Source organism: Hirundo rustica, chromosome 5 (genome assembly GCF_015227805.2).
Source record: "Hirundo rustica isolate bHirRus1 chromosome 5, bHirRus1.pri.v3, whole genome shotgun sequence".
NCBI classification, from domain to species: domain Eukaryota; kingdom Metazoa; phylum Chordata; class Aves; order Passeriformes; family Hirundinidae; genus Hirundo; species Hirundo rustica.
Genome location: NC_053454.1, coordinates 31,760,365 through 31,781,921, shown reverse-complemented (window position 1 = coordinate 31,781,921; position 21,557 = coordinate 31,760,365). Strand labels below are relative to the sequence as shown.

Below are 21,557 nucleotides of genomic sequence, written 5' to 3'. Positions count from 1 at the left end.
TCGATTCAAGCTTTCATTTTTGCTTTTTTTGGAAACAATTTTACCATATAGGTATAATCTTCTTAAGACACAATAATTATATACCTTAGACGAATACATCGTTTCTTGCAGCTAATAACATCAACATGAATGCCGATAGCAAAAATGGACTAGTTTGTAAAACAATTATTTTTATTAGGCACTCCTGCTGCATATTTTTGAAGTGCATTCGGTACATTCCTTTTGTCTTTCCATGTCAGTAATTAGTATTTTCATTTTCACACAGTAGTTCCCTTTATATTTCTATAAGAAAAGGCTGCGCTACTAACAATCACTATTGAAAATAGATGCAATGTAATCAAGAAACCACAGTGCTAAGTGTATCCCTCTACAGTAAGAGGTCCACAGCTGCAATTCATTTCTGTAGTAAGAATGAAACCAAAATTAAACTTGTTTCATCTGGGGGAAAAAGGCGTGAATAACTGAGATTAAACAAGACAATAAAAGTGTGTCTACAAGCATTATAAAAGCGAGCGTGAAGAGTTAACTACACCATTACTTGCTGACATTAACAAAAGCATCATTTTGAATATGGAATAATTCCTACCAGTATTGTATGCATATGCAGTATTATACAAGTCTGTGTCGTCATCTACAAAAAGAAATGCATATGTTACAGTAGTGCCATACATGCCAGTTCATCACAGAAACTGAGCTTTGTTTTCACAAATACAAATAGAAGATTGGTAGGTGACAGTTGTGCGGCAGCACGGACAGTGCACAATCAAGCACTGTATTTCTTTTCCTTGTCTCATAGGTGCTTTTGGAAGACTCCCATTATACTTAGGCTGTTTTTCCATCTTACTGTATTTTATCTTCTGGTCAGGTCACTCATATTGCATACTTACTAAGTTAGCACCGAACTGCAATTACTTTTTGTCTCTTCTTTTCCCCTCCCCAAGTTGATTCCTTCCTTTTGTCAGCTTTCCTCTGCTACGGACTGGTTAAGTTGTTCCTATCACAAAAGGCAATCCGAAATACCTACTGTGTGACTAGTGTTCAAAATAGAGCTTGTAAGCCAACATTCTCCTGCCTACATTTCTCATTCTCCCACTAACATTCTGTGTAACCATGCTGGATGTTAGCTCTACCTCAGATGAATAATGTCTCCTTCCTTCTGGAGGTGTAATGAGCATAATTGCCATTTATACAGTTCCCTGACATCCCTAGGGCAAGTCATAAAGGACATTAAAGCTAGCAATGTCATGAAAATTCCATTTCAGCAAAACCATGTAAGATACTCTACGACAACAATTAAATTCAGGCACGGAATTTATCCTTAAACCAGACTGTTTAGTAGCCCACACTGTTTTAACACTGGAGTTCTCCAAAAGAAAGGCAGTGCAGATGGTTGGAGATTTACAGTAGACAATTTCTCATACTTCAAACTGGACATGAGGATACAAAGACAAGAACTTACTCACCAGGCTTATGAACCATATGGATTTGCTTGAACATTGTCTTGTACCAATCCTTTGGCCTGTCAACTGTCTAAAAAAATACAGTTTTAACAATTAATGACAAAATAAAAATACCCATGTACACATCAGATCAGACATTCAATTTTGTTCTGGATGGAAATGTTATATGTTATTCCCTATTTAAAATAATAATTTTCATGTATTTTGAATGTATTTATACATTTTATTGAGGAATTCCTGTAAAAAATTCTGAAAGACACTGAAGATTGAGTCAGTCTTGGACTCTGATCTTGGGAAGGTATAATGGTTCAGAACAGGAATTATTGCAAGATCAACAGTTCTTAGTGCCCATTATCTGATAACGATGAATGCTAGATTCTTTGCAGGAAAATAGAAACACCACAGAAGTTATGATTAAAAGCATGTAGGAAGAGCTTCTTTTGACCTCCTGGTAATTTGTGGATTAAATTACTTTTAAAATGCAATTGTTAAATAATGCAGAAAAACTTTGTAATACTACTGAGAAAAGAACTAAGACCACACTATATTTCAGAGTTAATGTCTGCATTGTAAACAAAGAGTATTCCTTTTACCAACTTTAAAAGCCCTTTCCAGACAAATTTATTTTAACTTATTCAATAATCACTCATTAAATTATACTTATCCTTACTTTTGCAAACTAAGTAATCCCAAGGTACCAAAATGCTGCTCATATTGGCACCTGCTTGTGCTACTTTTTATCTCTTACCCTTCTGAATTTTCTCTTTTGCTGTAATTTTCTTTGAGGTAGGATGGTAATATTTCAAGAAAGGATTGACACAAAAGCAAACATGTTTTGAGTATTAACCTTCTTAGATGCTGAAATTTTACTTATCCCACAGTAGTCAGAAAAGCAGAACTTGTAATGCAAAGAATCATGGAATCATAGAATGGCCTGGATTGAAAGGGACCTTCAAGATCATCAAGTTTTAACAACCCTCCCATGAACAGGGACAACTTTTACTAGGTCAGGTTGCTCTGAGCCCCATCCAGTGTGGCCTTGAATACCTCCAGGGATGGGGCGTCCACAGGTCCTCCGGGCAAACAAAAAACCCCACTGTGTTCAAACTTCATGGTACACAGGTAAAATTCAAAGGACCCCACTTGAAGTGCATTATCTTTTACCAGCTAATACCGAATTTGCAATCACTTTGCTTGCTCTTTACCAGAAAAAGTGAAACTCTACAAATTCTTCCCTACAGAATACTGGACAGATTTGTGTGTATTCACCACACCCTGCCACCTTTACTCAATCACACCTTTGCCACGATTGGTTGTTATCTGTACAAAATGAATATATTTTGTTTACAACGGGGAGCTCTTACTATAAGGGACTAGGCAGAAATGCTACTGTATTTTGAGGACTCATTGAGTTCTCATAAAACTGCTACTAAATAACATTAGAACAATGTTTAAATTAAGAGCTGACAGTCAGTTGAAGAACTTGGGGATCTCCTGGTTAAGAAAAAAATTAAGCAGAGTTATGGTTTTTACCTAGGCCTGCTTGCAAGACAGTGATAAAAGAGATTCAGTTTTGTCTCAAGATAAGGTAGGTCCCTTCCCCCACTTACAATACTGCTGAGTTCTGCCAAGTGTAAGTTATTCAGAAGCAGATTTGGGTAATTTTAATATTGTTTCCCTAAAGGTATTAAATAGCTATACTAGTGGAAGTCTGGTTACAATAATTTAGCTGGACTTGAAATAAGTATGCTGTTTGGTGCTTCAGGATTATATATGCTCAAAATTTTGAAATTCCAGGAGGTCTGAAGGCATTCACACTGATGGGCACAACCTCCCTGCTCCTCTTCATTTCCCACAGCAACAGTCCCATGATACTGCAACTGCCTTTCTCATCGTATTGAGCCAAGAAGAGTCTTCCAACCAGTGGTAAGTGAACAAATTGCAAATAATGCATAAATACTACTGCTATGTCCTGGCCATTTGTCAAGCATTGTCTGGTCCCCCACAAAGTCAAAGGAGGCTCCCACATAGAGATCAAGCATGGAGAAGTTCCCACATGAGTAGAGAAGAAGGTTTCACAACATCTTTCTGGACATTTGAATGTTCCTTTCTCTCATCATCTCCCTAGCAACCCCCTCCTAGGGATTTCAAGCCTCAGCCAATAACTTGGCTTTAAGTTATAAACCAGATAGGATTAAGAAATAGAGTATTGATTTAAAATACATTTTCTCAATTTATATTCAGTAGTCCCTAACACCAACATTGTTTGAGGATTTAACATTGTGAGTATTCACAATGCACAAAGCCATTCAGATGCCATCCTGCTTTGCATATATTATAGCTCATGCAATTAAATGTTGGAACATGGTATCATCATATGTGAAAAAAAACCCAACTGGCCAAATAGCACGTAGAGGACATAAGAAGTAACTGCAATTGCTTTTTAGGAGAGTCCATAATCACTGCAGTACTGTAATCATCCATCAGGAAGTATGCAATTAAAGGAGGCCTCTCTGACCCCAAGATTAGCTCAGCTGGTGGGAACACGGTGCTAATAATGGTTGGATCCCCATATGGGCTATTCACGTAAGAGCTGGACTTGATCCTTGTGGGTCCTTTCCAATGCAGAATATTCTGAGACTTTCAGTGGACCTCTGATTTTTTGGGTTTTGTTTTTTATTTTTTTTTTTTTTTCAAGCTGAAATATTAAATCACTAAGTATGGAAAAGAAACCTAGTGGGACTTGATTTTTAAAAAAAAATTTACTAAGTAGATCCCTTTTCAGTCTACAGGATAATTTTGATAATTAGATATAAAGCAATCATTCTGGATAGACTAATAGAATGCAGTCTTACTGCTTTCCATGAATCCGGCTTTTCCTTTCCCAGGTCCCCGTTGGTGGGAAATGGTGCTATATTTGACTGAATGCTTTACTGAGTGAACAGCATTTTACCCTCTTTTTCAGAGACTTCATTTTTAGTGTCTTACCATCTTTGGGGCAGGGCTTGGCACAAAGGCAGAACCTAACGACAATCTGAATTTTCAAACTTGCATTTCCCAGAGCTAGAAGGAGCTAAAGTGGCGTGGAAGAAGCATGTTAACATGGGATGGGGGTTCTGAGTGAAGAAAAAACTTTATAGGACTCCTTCCCTTCTCAGAAGCCTGAGACAGAATGGGTTAGCAGAAATAGAAAGAAAAGAACCTCTTTCTGTTTTGCCTTGGCTAAACAGCTGTCACAAACCATGTTCTGAGACTAAAGACAGACTTGGAGGAGACTATCACATCTTGCAAAACCTCTTTACTCCTGAGAAGCACTCAAAATGTGGAACACAGATACTCCTGAGTTCTTAGTGACATGCTAAACTTTGAGCAGCACAGCATTTTGGAACACATAGGTAGGTGTGTTACCTATCACCCCTGAATCTTCATTTACTGCTTTTTTTGATAGACTTGCCATTTTCACAAAGATGGAAGAATAAGAAACTTCTAAACTTTACATGCAATCATAAATTGAACTAATTTGAAAACAACTCTCTTCAGATAGACTGAGGGTGAACCGTCTGGGAGAAGATTCCTATTTGGATTGCTTACTGACCTTGGAGAAAGGGAAGGGGATACACCCTACCTTCTACTATTAATGGAAAATGCAGTTTTAGCACTTTTTCAAGGTGCAGCATATTTGAGTCTTTTGCTGACAACTATACCAACTTTGTTCGCGCTCAGCTGAGGTACACAGGGCTCAAATATACTTGTGCACAATTATAAAGTAATCTCAAATTAGTATCTTGAAAACAATTTTACTACCAGCTATGTCTTAAGGAAGCAGAATAAGGATGCAAAATTACACTCTTACACATACACATGCTAGCATAAAGTTTTAAATTATATCTCATTGTGAGAATTATTTCTAGAATACTAAGATTACAGGCTACAAGCTTTCTTGAAATTGAAACACAACAAAAACCAGAGCAAAACCAGCACGAAAATGTCCTAATTCAAACTGAATTACACTTTTAGGAGAAAATCTGAAAGACCCAGATCATACAACCTGAAAGTTAAATATAGTTTGGCAAATTGCCAACTTCATTAGGCACACTTAAGGGGGATTTCTGTTATAATCTTATATAACTGATATGCACCCTATTAGAACAATCTGCTACTAAAAAAGCACAAAACCAATTACTATATCCAATATAAAGCAAAGGGACTACTTACTTAAAAAAAAAGAGGACAGGAAGCTAAAGCATTGCTGCAAAGAAATGTCTGCATTTTTAAGAGATTCTGATCGTATTACTTTTTTACATCAAAAATAAAGCAAGAAATGCCAGTTTCTCCTCCATTCTTATAAAAATTGTCCCCATCTTACCACTTATTCTGATTTTTTTCCTATTGATTTTCTCCATTAATTCTTGGTTTCTCCCCTAATTTTTCAGTCCCTTGAAGCAATTCTTGGCAATACAACATAGCCCCATATGTCAATATTAGCAGACAAGATACATCCAACAGCTGCTACATCCCTGCCCCTCACTAAGACTTCACCTGCAAGGGCTCTGCCGCTTTCATCCTGGCTCCCACTCTGCTCACTTTCTCCGTCCAGCACAGCAGTTCTTCTCTGGCTGGAAAGGCCAGTAAGTGCTGCCTTTACAGACCTAGTGCTGCTGCCTCTGTGCTCTCTGGAGCAGCCAGAAGAGGCTGCCCTGACAGCAGAGTGGAAAGAATGCTTCAGCATAGTGAAAACAAAACTCTTCAGTTTGACATCCTGGGACCACTCAAGCAGTGACCAGCGGCAGATGATCAAAACTGGGCTGGTCACAAAGAAAGGGCTCCCCAGCTATTTGCTTATGTGTCACTCAAGGGCACAATGATTATTTACTGCACTGCCACAAAAATGCTACTCCTTCAGACTGCCGTCAGACCGAAACTATGCATTTCTATACTACCCTGATGACATGAGAACACTGCCCCAAGAAATGCAGAAGTATAAGGTTATTACATATACACACACACAGATGTATATACAAATATTTGCACACACATACACATATACATATTGTATGCATAAACTTTATTTTAGAAATAAACCAAAAGCAATTACTGTGCATCTCCAAAAGGCAAGAACTACAAGACACACAAGAAAGACAAAATTTGGCTACTTCTAATTAAAACTAGAAACATGAGGTTGCCCAATTATACTCCCATCAGCATTCTCCTTTTCGTCAACACACAATATTATATTCACAAGGCCACTGATTACGCACTCTCTCTTCCAAATTATATAAGAGTAGAAGAATGTGAAAAACCCATTACCAACAATCAGTTCATTGTATGAGTTCATACACAGATTTCCCAGAATTTCCTACCGTTCTAATTGCTGTAGGGATTCCAGATTCATCTACCGGGCCAATCCCTGCATAATGTGGAGCTTTAATTACTGTAATTTTTTTTTCTTCTTCTGAGGTTCTACAGATTGGTATTGTACTGGTGGTGGTGGTGCTGCCAACATTCTGAACATGCTGTGAGTATGTCTCTGTGGACTCTGTAAAGATAACATGACAGAAAATTGTATAATGACACAATAAGCATACTTGGAAGTTAAAAACACACTTCCTCATTTCAGTACGCTGTACAAAGGGTGACAATCTTAATCACATACATATACATTATTTTAAAGAAACATCATATTAGGGATTTGTCCTACTTAATGTTACATTAACAGAATTATAAACTTATTTAAGGACTGGACAAGCTATTAAACTCAGAAGTAGAGTAGAAGTACTTTTTCACAACGGCTTGCTCAATGAAAAGGGAAAAACCCCCACAAACATAGCAAAATCTATTGAGAAAGCTGCAGCAGCCTTTCTCCTATAAATCAAACTTTTGCACATTTTCTACCCAATCCTTGGAAACCAATTACATAATTTCAAAACTTCCACCTACCAAATCTAGCAAACTATAGAAAATTGCTGTCCTGTAAGCACAGCAAATGGCCTTGCACAAAAATTTATGTGATACATGGTAAGAAACATGAAGTTTTGATGCATGAATATTTTAAAGAAACAAATTCTGACATACAGTGTTCTTCCCTTAACGTGTATTGATATGTTTATATGACTCCATGTATAATCCATAAAAATGGTTTTTGTTAACCTGGCACCTGTAGAGCAATCAGAAGATCCACCTACAGTAACTCAGGTGAAGTGTACAAGATGCTACTGTTTTGTAGTGACTTCCAGTATTTCTAACCTTCCCCCTCAAATCTTCCCTTATAACTATTGAAATTAATATATCACTATTACCATTTCCCTCTAAAATGCGGAGTATTTTACTTAACAAAAAATACCTCTGTGCTGGGATGTGACATGAAAATTTGTACTTCAGCAGAAAATACACTCTTTCCTATATACAGGAAAAAGAAAATCTACTCTTTCAGGCAGCAAGTTTCTGTAAATTAGTGGGCTGCTATTACAAAGCTTCTATTTTGCAAGTGCAGGTACAGTGAGATGGTTCCACTGCAGGATAAACGAATGCAGGGAGTGAAAATGTATGTTCTAACACTAATGGTGACAATTAAAATTGACTTTCATGTGGCATTAACATCCACTGATTATTCTGAAGAAAAATATGAGTTGTAATATGAGCCTGCAAAAGGAGCTCCACTGACTGAAAGCTCTAATTTTAATTTGAGTATTTCTGCTCACTCCCATTGCAGCACTGGATTTGGCATGGCTGTTTCAACTGTTTACTCAAGTCTGAAATCCTGTTAATAATTCAGTGCTACACATATATGGTGAGGGGCAACTCTGTATGGCAAACTTTTGAATATCTGGAACTTTTTCCCAAAATGCATGATGCTAAATTTAGAAAACATTTTGGATTTGATCCTTCATTCTTCATAGGCCTCCAACTGAGGCCATCAGGGGGATTTCTACATGAGCAAAGAGAATTAAATCAGGCTTTTACTGTGGAACGCTTCATCCTCATACGAGTGTGAAAGTCATGGGAAAATACATATTTTAGGTATATCTAAACCAGTATTGATAGATCTTTAGATCTGAAAACCAGAAGCAATCAAAAAACCTAGAATTCTGGGATGTGGAGAAACCCATGTAGACACTTCTTGTATTTATCACTATTATGACAGCAGCATTTGCCTAAGATGTCTCAAAGCAAGAACTGTCACCTAATTTCCCTGCAAGCACAACAAAAATGTAAACTGTTGGACCACATTCAAGTTATTTTGCATATATAATCTTTTCAAAATATGCACAACACTGCTAGAAAAAACAGCAAGTAAATTATTCTCTTGGCAAAATGGGATTATACTGGCAAAAAGCCTAAGGCTGATGGTATTTGGTTTGTGTTTAATTTTTAAATTAAAGATGCCCTAAAAAAATACATGAACAAATTTTAGATTGATGTGGCTTTAGGTTTTTAAAAGCCCAGAGCCTCTCCCTTTTTTGACAGTATTTCTGCTGAAGAATTACAGAAGTTGTGGGGAGGAGCAAAGTACAAAGTGGGCCCTTGGTTTCTTAAGGCAAAATCTGAAAGGGCTGGACAGTTGACCTATTTTGATGCCCTTTCATTGGTAAATCCAGGAAATTGTCAAGAGGTTTGCTCACACACCTAGTTATAAAACTTAATAGTAATTCCAGTTCAGGATCACTACTGTACCTAAGAATAAATGCTATTTTTTTTGCATTTACTTCCCAAGGTAGATGAATAGACAATACCTTCACTATGGACGTGGGGCACTCTGCAATTGTTTGCAGCCTTTGCCACATGAATCAGAATATGTTGTGTAATGTAAAGATCAAAAATACTGTGTGAGGCTTACCCATCATCCTGCCATGCTGCATGATAACAATGTTGGAATTGAGTGAAGCTGGTGGAGGGTAAGCTGAAGAAGGGGAAAAAGGCCTTTGAAAGTGACTCAGTGGGCTGGCAGCAGTGCCAGAATTCCCATTCACTGTGATCTGAGCCTGAGAGAGACAAAACAATATCCCATTAAACTACACACAAAGCTCTCCAACTGCTATCCCAAAGAAAGAGTGATGCAAGTTTGTCATCCATGCAACAATTAGCAGTTGTCAGGTACACAGCCATAATGGCATCTGCATTCACTGAAACACAAAACTTATCACAAAGGGAGGAGAGTGTGTTCCCCAAATACCTTGTACCTCCCCTCTTCTCTCCTTGTGTGTGCTGTCTGTGACGCATGTTGGCATGGGAAGGTGACAGAGAGATCATGGTCAAGGCAATGAAGATGGCACAAACAAGGTTTGCAGATGTCTGACAGCAATACAAAATGAAGATGGCAGTAAAAGCTCCCAACACTGTGTGACAAAAGCTGTTTGCCACAGATCCCTCACACCGAGACATATTCCCTTAGTGCACATGCACAAGCACTATGGATATTAATAGGAACTTCTGTGCAGACTGAAGGGAAAAGTCTCATTAGTACTAGCTGAAAAGAGTGACAAAAATTTCTTTAAAAAGTGGAAGCCAGCTGGAGTGACTGTGGGATGCTGATATGTAATCTATCACAATAAAAATAAATGGCACAGATTAAAAAACCAACAACCCATGACCACAAAATGACAGAACAAAATAAAAAATGGGAGAGCTAAGCAAACTGACAATTAAGCAGCAAGCACGTAAAGCCTTTTAGGCTTTAGTCAGTAGAGGTACTTCACAAGAGGAAACTATCTGCCCCCAGGTTTAGAATCGCTGCAGTGGGACTGTATCACTTTTACGGGGAGTATTGAAAGAATCACAACTGAGATACTGAGAAAGCATTGAATGCAATAAGAGGGTACTGAATATTTCAGCAGAAAAGAAGGGAAGCTTTCTGCATCATCTCCTTAAATGCAGAACTGTTCTTTAAAATTGAATTAAAAGAACTACAAACTTTGCTCAACTTTATATAACAAACGAACTAAAACATGCTGCATGTGTAAACAAGAGATTATCTGAAGCAGCAAAGCATAAATAAAAACATTAAAATGCATATTATTCTTAGAAATAAAAATTAAATTATTCATGACCTTCTGTATGCATTTTTATTTCAGAGATTACTGAATTTATTTGAAATTTTTAACATCTTGGCCTCCCACAGCGAAGAGTATAAAACAATTTCTGGGTCCTATGCAGACAGCAGGTGAACTCCTAGATGCATTCAGGGGTTTTTCATTTTAAGGATGCCTGTTTTCAGAAGTGGGCTGAAAAGTTTCTGTTGTGGTGATGTCTCCATTGGAAGTTTAGTGTTTAAATGTCTCCTTCCTTAGTAAACTCTAGAACTAAAAGTAAGTTGGTTGGTTTTCTTACAGGATCCTCTCCTCAAAAAAAACACCAGCTTTGGAAATGTAAGAATAGAAAAGCTACACAACTTAAAGATAGCACTTCAAGAAGTATGAAGGCATGTTTTCAGATCAGATTTCAAGATGACGCCAGCCATCTCTCCTCTACTTCAGGTGTTCACCCATTCTCTTTTGCTACACATTGTCTTTGTAAGAAAGCTTGTTTCTAGGGAAGGCAGGGTGCAACTATGTGAAGAGCCTTACACCTTCTTACTCATTTACTATGGCTTTTGTTTCTCTGAGCAGAACGTGTGTAAGTTCTTTGCAGACTGGAAAGATACTCCTATGAATTTCTGTAATAAAAAAATTGAGATATTTCTGGAAAGAACTTTACCAAATAGCTCAGTTAGACAGTGAGGCTGTTACACTAAGTAGTACAAAATATCATGAAAATAGGACCCACACAAGTAGTTGAAGGACATCAGTCATAAATGTGTATGTGGCATGTTCATATATGACATTTTGAGTTTGCTTCTGAAGGTCTTAGAGAGGATCTCAGCTCAGCTATAATTTCTTAGTTTCTAATGATTTTCTCTTTGAGGAAAGTGTCTGTGAAGGTGGCTATTTCATTTATTCATCTGATGCATCTTGCACAGTTTACAGGGCTAGCTATAAAAGATACTTTTATGAAGTCTCTAAGGCCTTTTCTTCCCTCGGAATTATGCAGTAGTTATTGACATTTCAATCTGAGAATGTGACACTTTAAGTCCAGGTGACGGAGTTTATTTCCACATTTTACAAGGAAGTGAAAATCCTTTAAGGTGTCTATTAATGAATTAGACATTTTGCTTTCCTAGGTAATTTTTGTGGGAAAAGAAGACAATATGGGAAAAAACCCCAAAACTATTCAACCAAAATACACCTATTTTCCAATTTACTGGGAAAATAATATTTTTGTCATGATGTTCCTTTCCACAGTAACCTCTATTATTTTTTTTTCTCTCCAGTATACTTAACCTGTCCTCCATTGCAAGTAAAGCCACCTACTTCTGCAGCAAGATAATTAAGATCTTGTAAAAATTCCTATGAGATATCAGGTTTAAAATTCCTCTAATTTGCCTGAGCATCAGAAAGAGTAGCCCTCTGGATTTCCAAATCAGAACAGAAGAAGGCATCCATCTGGGACTGGAGCTGCTTTTTAACTTTCTCTCTGCAGAGACAGGGAGAAGAGGTCCCATTATGGATGTCTGAGAAGTTCTTTGCAAGAATACTGCACAGCAGGCACCTGACCTCAAGACACTGAATTAGGTTAAAATACTCAGAATCAACTGAAGCTCAAGACATTCATGGAACTTGGAAAAAAGCAAAAATCTGATGTGTACTTCCATTTCCAAGTTTCTGTTAGATTCCACAATTTCAAAGTACATAAAAAAGAGGTACCCACAGAAATTATTTCATAGGAAAAATGTTCATAATTGGAATACAATCAGAAAAAATAGTTTCCAAAACCAGCTGTTCTCTGATTTTAACTCCAATTCTAAGCATAAGCCCAATTAAGAATTGCAACTCTCATACTTCAGGTTTTCAAAGAACCTGTAATCTGTGACTAAGGGTAAGGAAAATTAACCACAGTTTTACCTTTAGTTCTGCCTTTTGCCTTGAATATTTGTTAATTTTGTTGACTCAGCTCTTCCTGATGCTGATGCTTCTTCTTAGAAGTTGTTTTACAACTTTTTTGTCTATTCTCATTAAGAAACCCAAAAATAAACAAACATCCGCAATGTCGACATAAAGTCTTTAAAGCATGGTTATATCTTATGCAGGTGGAGTGGTAGATGGCCCAATCCTATATTACGTTTATCATTCTCCCAGTGGTTTTCACCTACAAAATCAACAGCAATCTGAGAATGAAGATCATTCCAGGATTAGAGCCACTATTAACACATGTGTGTGTGCCACCAGTTTCCCCATCATTTTGTCATTTCATGGATGCATATTTAGCCATCTGGCCCTTCTCTACAGAGAGTGGGAGATGCTGATTTTTCTGTACTGCAGAGTTGGGTTTTGCCAGCGGTTTAATTTCTGTTGGTATCTTAGGACTGCTTGGGGATTTTTGCCCTTGGGTGAGTGTCTCTTCATTTTGCTTTGTCCATTTAATGGTGAAGAAACATTACGCTCGTCCCTGCCATGTCTAAAAGAGAAAGTGGTGGTCAGACTTGACTGTTACATCATTCCCTTCTACTGGGAAACTAACCCAAAAAAGGAAAGGAGGACCAACTGCTCACTTTAGCTTGCAAAAAAATGGTGCCCAAAGAAAACAAATACAGTTAGCTGACAATTTTAGAAGTAGGCTACAAGAAAATATAAATATTTCATGCTTCCCATAGCTAGTAAATGGTCATGTAGTGACTGTCTGACCAGTCCATACTGATTATGGTTTCTTTGGCAAGAAGTACTGTGTTGTATACAGATTCACAGTAATGATTCTTAAAAAAAAACAAAACAAAAACGTTTTCCAAGCTGTGTTACAGAAGTTAAGAATTACAGCTTTTACATGCCTACTATTAGTATTATTTTTTAGCAGCATTCAGAGCAATGACAATGTTGGACTGAAAATACTTTTTATAAATTATACACAAAACTTGAAAAATATATATGCTGCTTGTTCTTTTCAGGCTTGAAAATTACTGTATGCTAAAGTATTCGTACAAAGTTTGAACACTGTGTGACCCAGTAAAACTTTGGATTCAGAACACCTCTCTCTTTTGCAATTCAGCAATGAATTGCTCAATTTAAATGAAGGCTTTGTTCTGACTCATTTTAATCATGTGGATAATCTCAAAAGAAATCAGAAGTGATCTGGGTTTGACCCAGATTCCATACCTTCCTTCTCCCCATATATGAGTATACTAAGGTACAGAAAAATGAATGTATGTATAAAGGGTCTAACCGCATTCTGGTTTTTCCTTTGACTTAACCAAGAGAAAAATAACAGGACACTTGAATAATTCAAGATTATTTATGCAGTTCAGTCCTATAAGAAACTGTGCTTAGGAGAGGAAAAGATTAATTAGAGGACAGAAAACCAGTTTTGTGCAGTCAGTTTTCATGGCTGGGGAAAAAAAACTGCATTAAATACTGCCAACATTTACTATGAATTTACAAAATACATTATTGAAATCTGCATCTCAGTGTAAATCAAAAATGGTGGTAGTCCAGACTCCAAAAACCTGTAAACTGTTAACAATATTTTAAATAAATCTCTTCAAACTCCATGGAATGCTTGCTTTTAATACATGTGGAACAAGTATTCCTTGAATTAATTTTCTTTTAAGCAAAGTATTTGATACACCTGAGCTGACCACACAACTGCGCAACAATCATCTCCTACTCCCAAAACTGCTATGTCAATGATTTTTTTTTTTTTTTTTAACTGTTACAAAACACCGTCAGACCGTGACCGTGGAAAATTACTAACAAAATACTTGTCTGTGTAATGGGATAACAGACAAGGCCGAATTCTGTTCCCCTTTGACAACCTGTTTGAACAAAATGGAGGAGGAAAAAAGGAAGCATAATTACATGAGAAGTGGCAGCAGTGTTGGTTAAGGTGGTGCCATCTGACACAGCAGACATCTGGCTCAAGGTTGGGGAAGGTGTTTCAGAGCAGTCAGTAGTATCATAGCTACAAGTCTGCAGCTCATCTAGAATGGCTGTGGAGGACTCACTCACTGTGCGCGAGGAGCACTCGCTCATGGCAGAGTCTGTGCTCACAGAGGCTGTTTCGTTCCTGTGGATCGTACTGTCAGGAGCTAGGTACGGGCAATTATACGGAAACTGTGAGAGGGCTGGGGTTTTAAAAAAGCGTGAAGGCAAAAAATCATCAAGCGTTGGCAAAGAATATGGTACTAGATGGGTGCCACTGTCTGGTGAAAAAGAGGCTCTGTTAACTGGTACCACAGGAGAAGGAAGAGGCAGTGGAGAAGCTTCTGTTGCTGTTTGTCTGTGTGTCTGTGAAGCATTTACCTCCATCACAGGGGCAGTTACTTTCTGGTTTCCAAGCTGAGATTTGAGGAAAAAAAAAAATAAGAAAAGAAACAGATTACTTAATGAATAAAGAACTTTTCCCTTTGCCTCTTTCTGGGTGTAGGGGAATTACAGAAGTGTAAGTTTTTCAGCCACCCGGGGAAGTTCACATTCGCAAAGATTAGGAAATAAATCAACCATGCTCTATATTAGAGTAGGACAACATGAAAGAAATAATGCGTAAAATACTAGTGGAAGCAATGCCAGAAACCATAGTGTGCTGAGGATGAATATTCATAACGTACTGCATATATTAATGATCTCCAATGTACATTGAGAGGGTTCACACTATTTTTTTCTTCACATAAATATGAGGCTAGAGAATGTCATGTCCATGTAGTTCTCAAAACAAAAATGTATCTGCAAGTCTGATCTTGGTAGATGTTACAATTATATATATATATATTTTTTTTTTTTTAATTTTTTTTTCCCAAGGACAGGTAGGATTTTGAAATTAACTGTAATACAAAGATGAGCAGGACTGCCAGCTATACAAAAACACTACTAATGAATATTCATATGATCTGCAAGTAACAGGTGATGGAATTTTTTGCCTCTCGCGACTGAATACATCTTCTCCACTGCCTCTCTAATAAAAATATTTGGATGATCTTAGAATTTCCAAGCACCCTGGAAGCACCCTGTCAACCTACTCTATAAGGTGTATGCATAGGAGTCTTTTCAACATTAGAGGACATAAGGATTTTTAGGGTAACTGATACAAATCTGGGGAACAAAGACTGAGAACACAAGAACAGGACATACTGAAACAAAACATGTCAGTTGTTTGGATTCAGCCCAGTTCCTTAAAAGTAGAAGGGAACATTCTTACGAGAGTGCTTCTGAAAACTGCCACACAATGTATGAGCTTTATGTTGTCATTTCAAATCAGTCACAGAGCACTCAGTTTAAACTAGTCCTGCAACTGTTTTTTTGCATCTGCAGCTTCTTTTTGAACTAAAGCATGCTGGCATCTAATATCTGTTAAACAGCTGCACAAATCCTTCCATACTGCACATTAACCACAAGCTTTCCATCAATTCCTAAGTATCCAAAACACTGTCTACTTCAGCACTAATGATTTCACTGTTGATAGGGCTGAGGACATCTGGAGTAGCTACTGGAAAAGAGTGTTTCAGATTTAAAATTTTTGTAAAACAGAGGACAGTAATACACTATATGTAGTAAATACTACTTTAAAAAGTAATATTCAGTCATACATATCACATTGTTATCAGTAATATGGTTATTTCCTATGCTTAGTCTAGGCAGATGTCTTTAATCATTCAAAAAATGTTTCAAGCCATCAGATTAAAATGCCATTTTGGCATTTTAATCCAAAATCTGAAAATATCTTCTAAAGCCCTTATGGAAGACTTGGAACACAACCCAGATTATGCTACTTACAAGAGGTCACTGGGGTTCCAGTTGCATAATTCTTGTTGAGATCAATTAGAATTTACACAAATAACCTTACTGAGGTCAATGGGACCATCCCTATGAATAAGCATAACAGAAAAGAACCTTAAGTATGTGAACAGGTATCTATTACTTGTTCCAGTTGATTCAAATTAAATCTTTGGCATCACTCGATATCTAGGGTACACAAAAACTGCTGTTAAAATCTGCAGTTAAAACAGTGAAGAAATTTAGTCAAACAGCCCAAAATCCAAATCTTATTCACAGCAATGTTTCAAATCTACAATTGAATACCCCTCCAACTTAATCTTTTCACAGAGGAAATCTGAACAGATTACCTCTTAATTAAAATAATCAATAACTATGTGTATGACTGTAAAAGAACAGTATTTTCATAGAGAACTAATTTGCCGATGGAAACTTCAAAAGAACAATGGCATACTATTAAAAATAATGTCATGAAAAATTAAGATTATTATACAGCATATTATATCAGGGTTTTAAGATGTGTGCATTTACGTACACATATAAGAAACTAATTTCTTCACACAGGTACATAAAGGGAAGACAGAATCATCATTCATAATGAATTTCATCATCTGTGTCATCAGATCATCATATCAAGATCTCCAGCAAAAGACAGGAAGCAGGAGATCATGTTGTAAGATCATACTGAGGCCGAGCCAAAAAGAAGCTCTGAAGTTCTTGAGACCAATTATCCTCTCAGCATCCCCAGAAGAAAAGTTACATATGATTGAGCCAAAATGTGTAAATTAATCTCCGTATCATTAAAATAAGAGGAAATTTTGGGAAGTTGAGAACTCTAGTAAACCTTCTGGCTCTGAACTGAGAAGGTTTCTTGCATGCTTGAGAAAAGAAGGGATGGACAACACAAGGACAGCTATTCAGGGTGCATCCAGAGAGCCAATGAAATGGAGATCTTAAAGAATTTAATTAATTGTGTTTGGCAAATAATAGCTGATTTCATCAAGCCAAATTTTTAAAAAGAATATAAAGTAATTATTCTTACAACACAGACAGAAGGAATGCAGTAATTCTAGGTACTGATTCCCACCATGAAGCTTCTTGGCTTTGTAGAGCAGAACTTCTATTCTGCCTGGGCCTAGAATATTTTTGCAGGTATAATTATCTCTCTGCGAAAGAGTGGCTGAAACTATGTATGGTTTAAAACAGCATTGTGTTTGAAAACTGATTTACACCACTTAAGAAACATGGAATGTTGGTAATCTCAAACACTTACAACTGGCTACTACTAATCCATATTTTTCACTGTGCATGGAATCTCATATATGAATCATATTTTATTACATTTTTTCACTGTGAAAAATATGAGAAAGACAAGGCTGAATACATTCCAGAAAAACTGGTTCTATTCAGCGTGCTTCAGATTAGGTTTGCTATTGATATATCACAAGAAATGCTAGCAGAAGTCAGGCAGATTAAATGCCAAAGAAGTACTTAATAAATTAGATTGATGAAAAACTAGCTGGACTATGTGGCTGCCTTGGGTTGTGGAGCAACACTTGAGAGACAGATAAATGTCATCAGTCTTGATGTGAATTGAAGGTCTGAGGAGCAGCCCTCTGCTGCAGCTTTCTGCTGGTCCTTTGAAATGCTTCTCCTCCATCAAACAGTAAATCATCAGGCCTGAAGAACACAGTTGGTATCCAATTCATATAAAGTAGACAGGTAACCCTAGTATGGGTTTCAAAATCAGTAATCTGGTTTAAATTCAAGATATGTGGGGAGTGATGTGAGATTACTAATGACACCAGAGTACTGGCCTTGCTTCAACAGTCAAGACACAGATAAGGAGACTCAGAGATAAGTGAATAAATTCATTGTGTTAATACATAGTAGAGTTTAGTAATCAACAATCAAATTACACCCATACATCTGCATAAATGGGTAAAAATACCTCTATTTTTAATTATTAAAAGCTGATTTCAAAATTTCCAAACTAATGCTGCAAATTATATTCCAATGCTCATTTTTATACTTAGCCCTCTTATTCTAAACTCAGTATAAGGAGGTGGAGTTCAGCCCTTGTCTAAAGCAATACCAGTGATGCAGAACTTAAAATGAGAAATACATGCTCAATTTTCTTTGTTTCACATCTGTCCCCAGAATGCTGAAACTGGTTTCCTCTTTCTTCCATATCACTCTACATATTGTCAGTACCTAAAACTCAGAAATGTACTAGATTAATTATTTAGAAGTGGTTTTTAAATTCCAGGTTTATTTTCCTTGATACACATTTCTACAGCTATAAGGCTATCAAAAGAAACACTTTCATAAACATCTGCTATAGATGTTCTACTCCTATGGGACATTAGGACTAAACCAAGTGTTCAATTCATCTGAGGAATTCAAATAACAGAACAAATGCTTTGCAACCTCAGTTTCAGAGTCTGATATCTAGAACAATAGGACACTTAGGAGCCCAGGAATAAAATAATGAAAAAAAAAAATCAGATGATTATTTCCGAAGATGCAGTTCAGAATTCTTCATCAGTTTATAACTTCTTCTTATATGAAACTTGGACAAGAAAATTTACCTCCATTGGTAACTAACAAATACAAATTGCTCAGCTGAAATACAGTTATTTCTCCTGTATCTGCAGTATGGTACAAAGAAGCAGCATGTCTCAATACTGTAATAATGTAAAACCCCCTTATACTGAGTAACCTGAATGCTTCTATTTTCATATATACTTTTAAGGGGTTTAACCCTTCTCTGAGTAGGAGTGTTTAGAAAATGTCACTTAGTGAGTCATAGCACACTTCTGTTTGCTCCTAAATTTTCAACAGACAAGCACTGAAATTAAGTGCAAATTGGAGTACAAACATAGCAAGATACATTAACTTGGACCACACAAGCTCCCTCTGGGCTGTAGATTTCCTTACTTTGTCACATAATACAGTTGTACATGTTGGCTAGACACAGGTACCTGCACATGCATAGCACTTCTTCTTTGCTACTGCTTAAGAAGTTATGATTACCTGATCTTACTTCATTCTCCTTCACATATATCAACCCAGATGCAGAGGGAGAGTTGGAACTTTCTAAATATATTTGGTTTTTTGAGAGTTTCTGTGGCAGCTTTAAACACTGCTGGCACTGTTTACAGTCTGAGAGAATCCTTTGAGGACACAGCTTGACATACAGCCTATAAGCTGCATGTACAAAAGTATTTCACTCCTGTACAAAGTTCTGTAGAGCTTGCAGATCTAAAACAATTTTAAAAATGAAAATACTGTCCTGCATAGTATACTGAAAGTTAATTTTCTATGGGAGAGAATTTGTGAACTTTGCAAATACTATGATATATAACACTAAAGGGATCATAATATTTGGCATTAGCTAGAACAGTTTCAAGGTTTTAAACTTAGATCTGAGTCAGAAAATAAATATTTTTAAACATATAGCTGCAATTTTAGCAATTTTTTCACAATTTTACCTCATGGCATCTTCATTTTGGGAACTCACCTGATGCAGGATTTTACACCACCTTATGCTGATTTTTACTCTAGTTTTAGGTATGTATTTTAACAAGGAACTACAAAACCCACTGGCTCCACAAATCAATTGTGCTGCCAAATACACTCCTTCATTAGAATTTATTTCAAAGCTGAACATCACAGAAAATGTCAGCTGAATTTTGCAGATAAGAGATCCATAAAGGGATACAGCTTGAAAAGCTGGCTACATGCCTTAATGAGCTCTGTGATCAACTGATTTTTTTCTCATTTTATTCAGAGCAATGCAGTTACCAAATTTCTGATAGTGCTTTCCACATACTGAAACCAAGGAGAAGGCAGAAAACTAAGTGCACAATTGCCAAATAAGCCATAGACACTTTTCTGACTTTTTTCAGCTCGAAGTGAAACCAAATAAGATTCTAAATTAAAAAGAAAATGCAAAATGCATTTTGACTTTTAAAATTCTAAAAAAAGCAGCTAGAAGATGAATTATTTTTAGTTCTTCTAATTATACTTTGAGTATTATTCTTGATCATAAAAAGGTATTTCCCCTAGTCCTTGCTAGCTATCATACTTTTTGTTTGAGAGACTCATCTGCCCATATATAATGCATCATATTCTAACGGGCTTAGCAACTATTTTTAGGTGAAATGATAACAGATGCAAAAGTTGTATTGGCCACACCTATACATCTACACCTGTTCTGCTGTTCAACAGCATCCTTTGGTGCCCATATTTAAAAGACTTGCAGTATCTTCATATTTACCCTATCTAGCAGAAAAAGCTGTTGCTCAGCTTTCCTTACTGTTTCTGACACAGATTCTTTACTGTGGCTCTTGCTTAAACTGACTTTGTCTTACCTGACAAAAATCACTGAGTAGCAGATGGATTCTCCTAAAGGGTAAAGCAACTTGTTTTCCTCAAAATGTTCTAAATTTTATGCTGCCTAAAAGAAGGATTTAAGATGACAGTTTTGTGTCTAGTCTTCAGGACGACAAATGTGATTAATCCTTCTGTGCTCCTATTTTTTAATGGAGAGAATTCAAAAGGAGCATTGCAGATTGTTGCCATATAATTTCACATCTTTGTTCTGATCAAAAATTTTACTAGGGATTTGAAGAGGGAGAGAGACATATTACAGCTTTAAAACTATCTTGTTTTTAATGCAGATACTTAGCTCTTCCAGAGTGAGACCTGGTTGAATGTGATGCTCTGAAAGAACCTCAGTCTGAAAAAGCAGATGTGTTACTGCTGTTGACAACAGGGCTGTCAATGGACTTTGTAATTTACAAGATAGTGTTGTGTTTACTTCAGAGCAGCCCCAATGATTCCAGCAGAACTAGATGAGCACAAATATGCCATGATGGGATTTTCACTCAGAAAAAGCTTTGAGGCAGACATGCCTAGACCTACAGCAATCTGTACGTCCATTTCAAACACAGATAAGCTGTTATATTGGTAGATATATCAGAATAATTATATTTTAAAACAGAAAAATCCTAATGTGGCCAGGTAAAGCCAAGTAGAGATTACAAAGTCTATTGAGAGCTCTCCTTTTGCCTAGTATGTATTCATATTGTTTTCTTGTACCCGGGCTTATTTTATTTGAATCAGTGAGTTTCTGAATGGTGACAAACCCTGCTCAGATTCCTCTGGTCCTGCACTGTGTCTGATACCCGCATTTCTCCTAGGTGAGATCAGTATAGCTAAAGAATTTTCATTTCAGTAGGCATAAGGTATGGAGGAAATAGAGGGAACTAGAAGTTCAGTGCCCTGTGTTTCACATGGAGGT

General features: G+C 36.8%; 1 protein-coding gene across 9 annotated transcripts in view; it reads right to left on the bottom strand.

The window, feature by feature from the left end:
- The window catches only part of SORBS2 (sorbin and SH3 domain containing 2), a 147,344-nt gene that overhangs the window by 46,853 nt on the left and 78,934 nt on the right, over window positions 1–21,557 (bottom strand). For 3 of the 9 annotated variants that reach the window (XM_058420505.1, XM_058420510.1, XM_058420504.1), the window contains 5 exons: window positions 14,339–14,818; window positions 9,295–9,439; window positions 6,821–6,996; window positions 1,464–1,530; window positions 587–631 (listed from right to left, as the gene is read on the bottom strand). In XM_058420505.1, the coding sequence (XP_058276488.1) occupies window positions 587–631; window positions 1,464–1,530; window positions 6,821–6,996; window positions 9,295–9,439; window positions 14,339–14,818 (913 nt within the window). The remainder of the gene's footprint in view (window positions 1–586; window positions 632–1,463; window positions 1,531–6,820; window positions 6,997–9,294; window positions 9,440–14,338; window positions 14,819–21,557) is intronic. The other 6 variants (XM_058420507.1, XM_058420509.1, XM_058420512.1 and 3 more) reach the window with 3 other exon arrangements.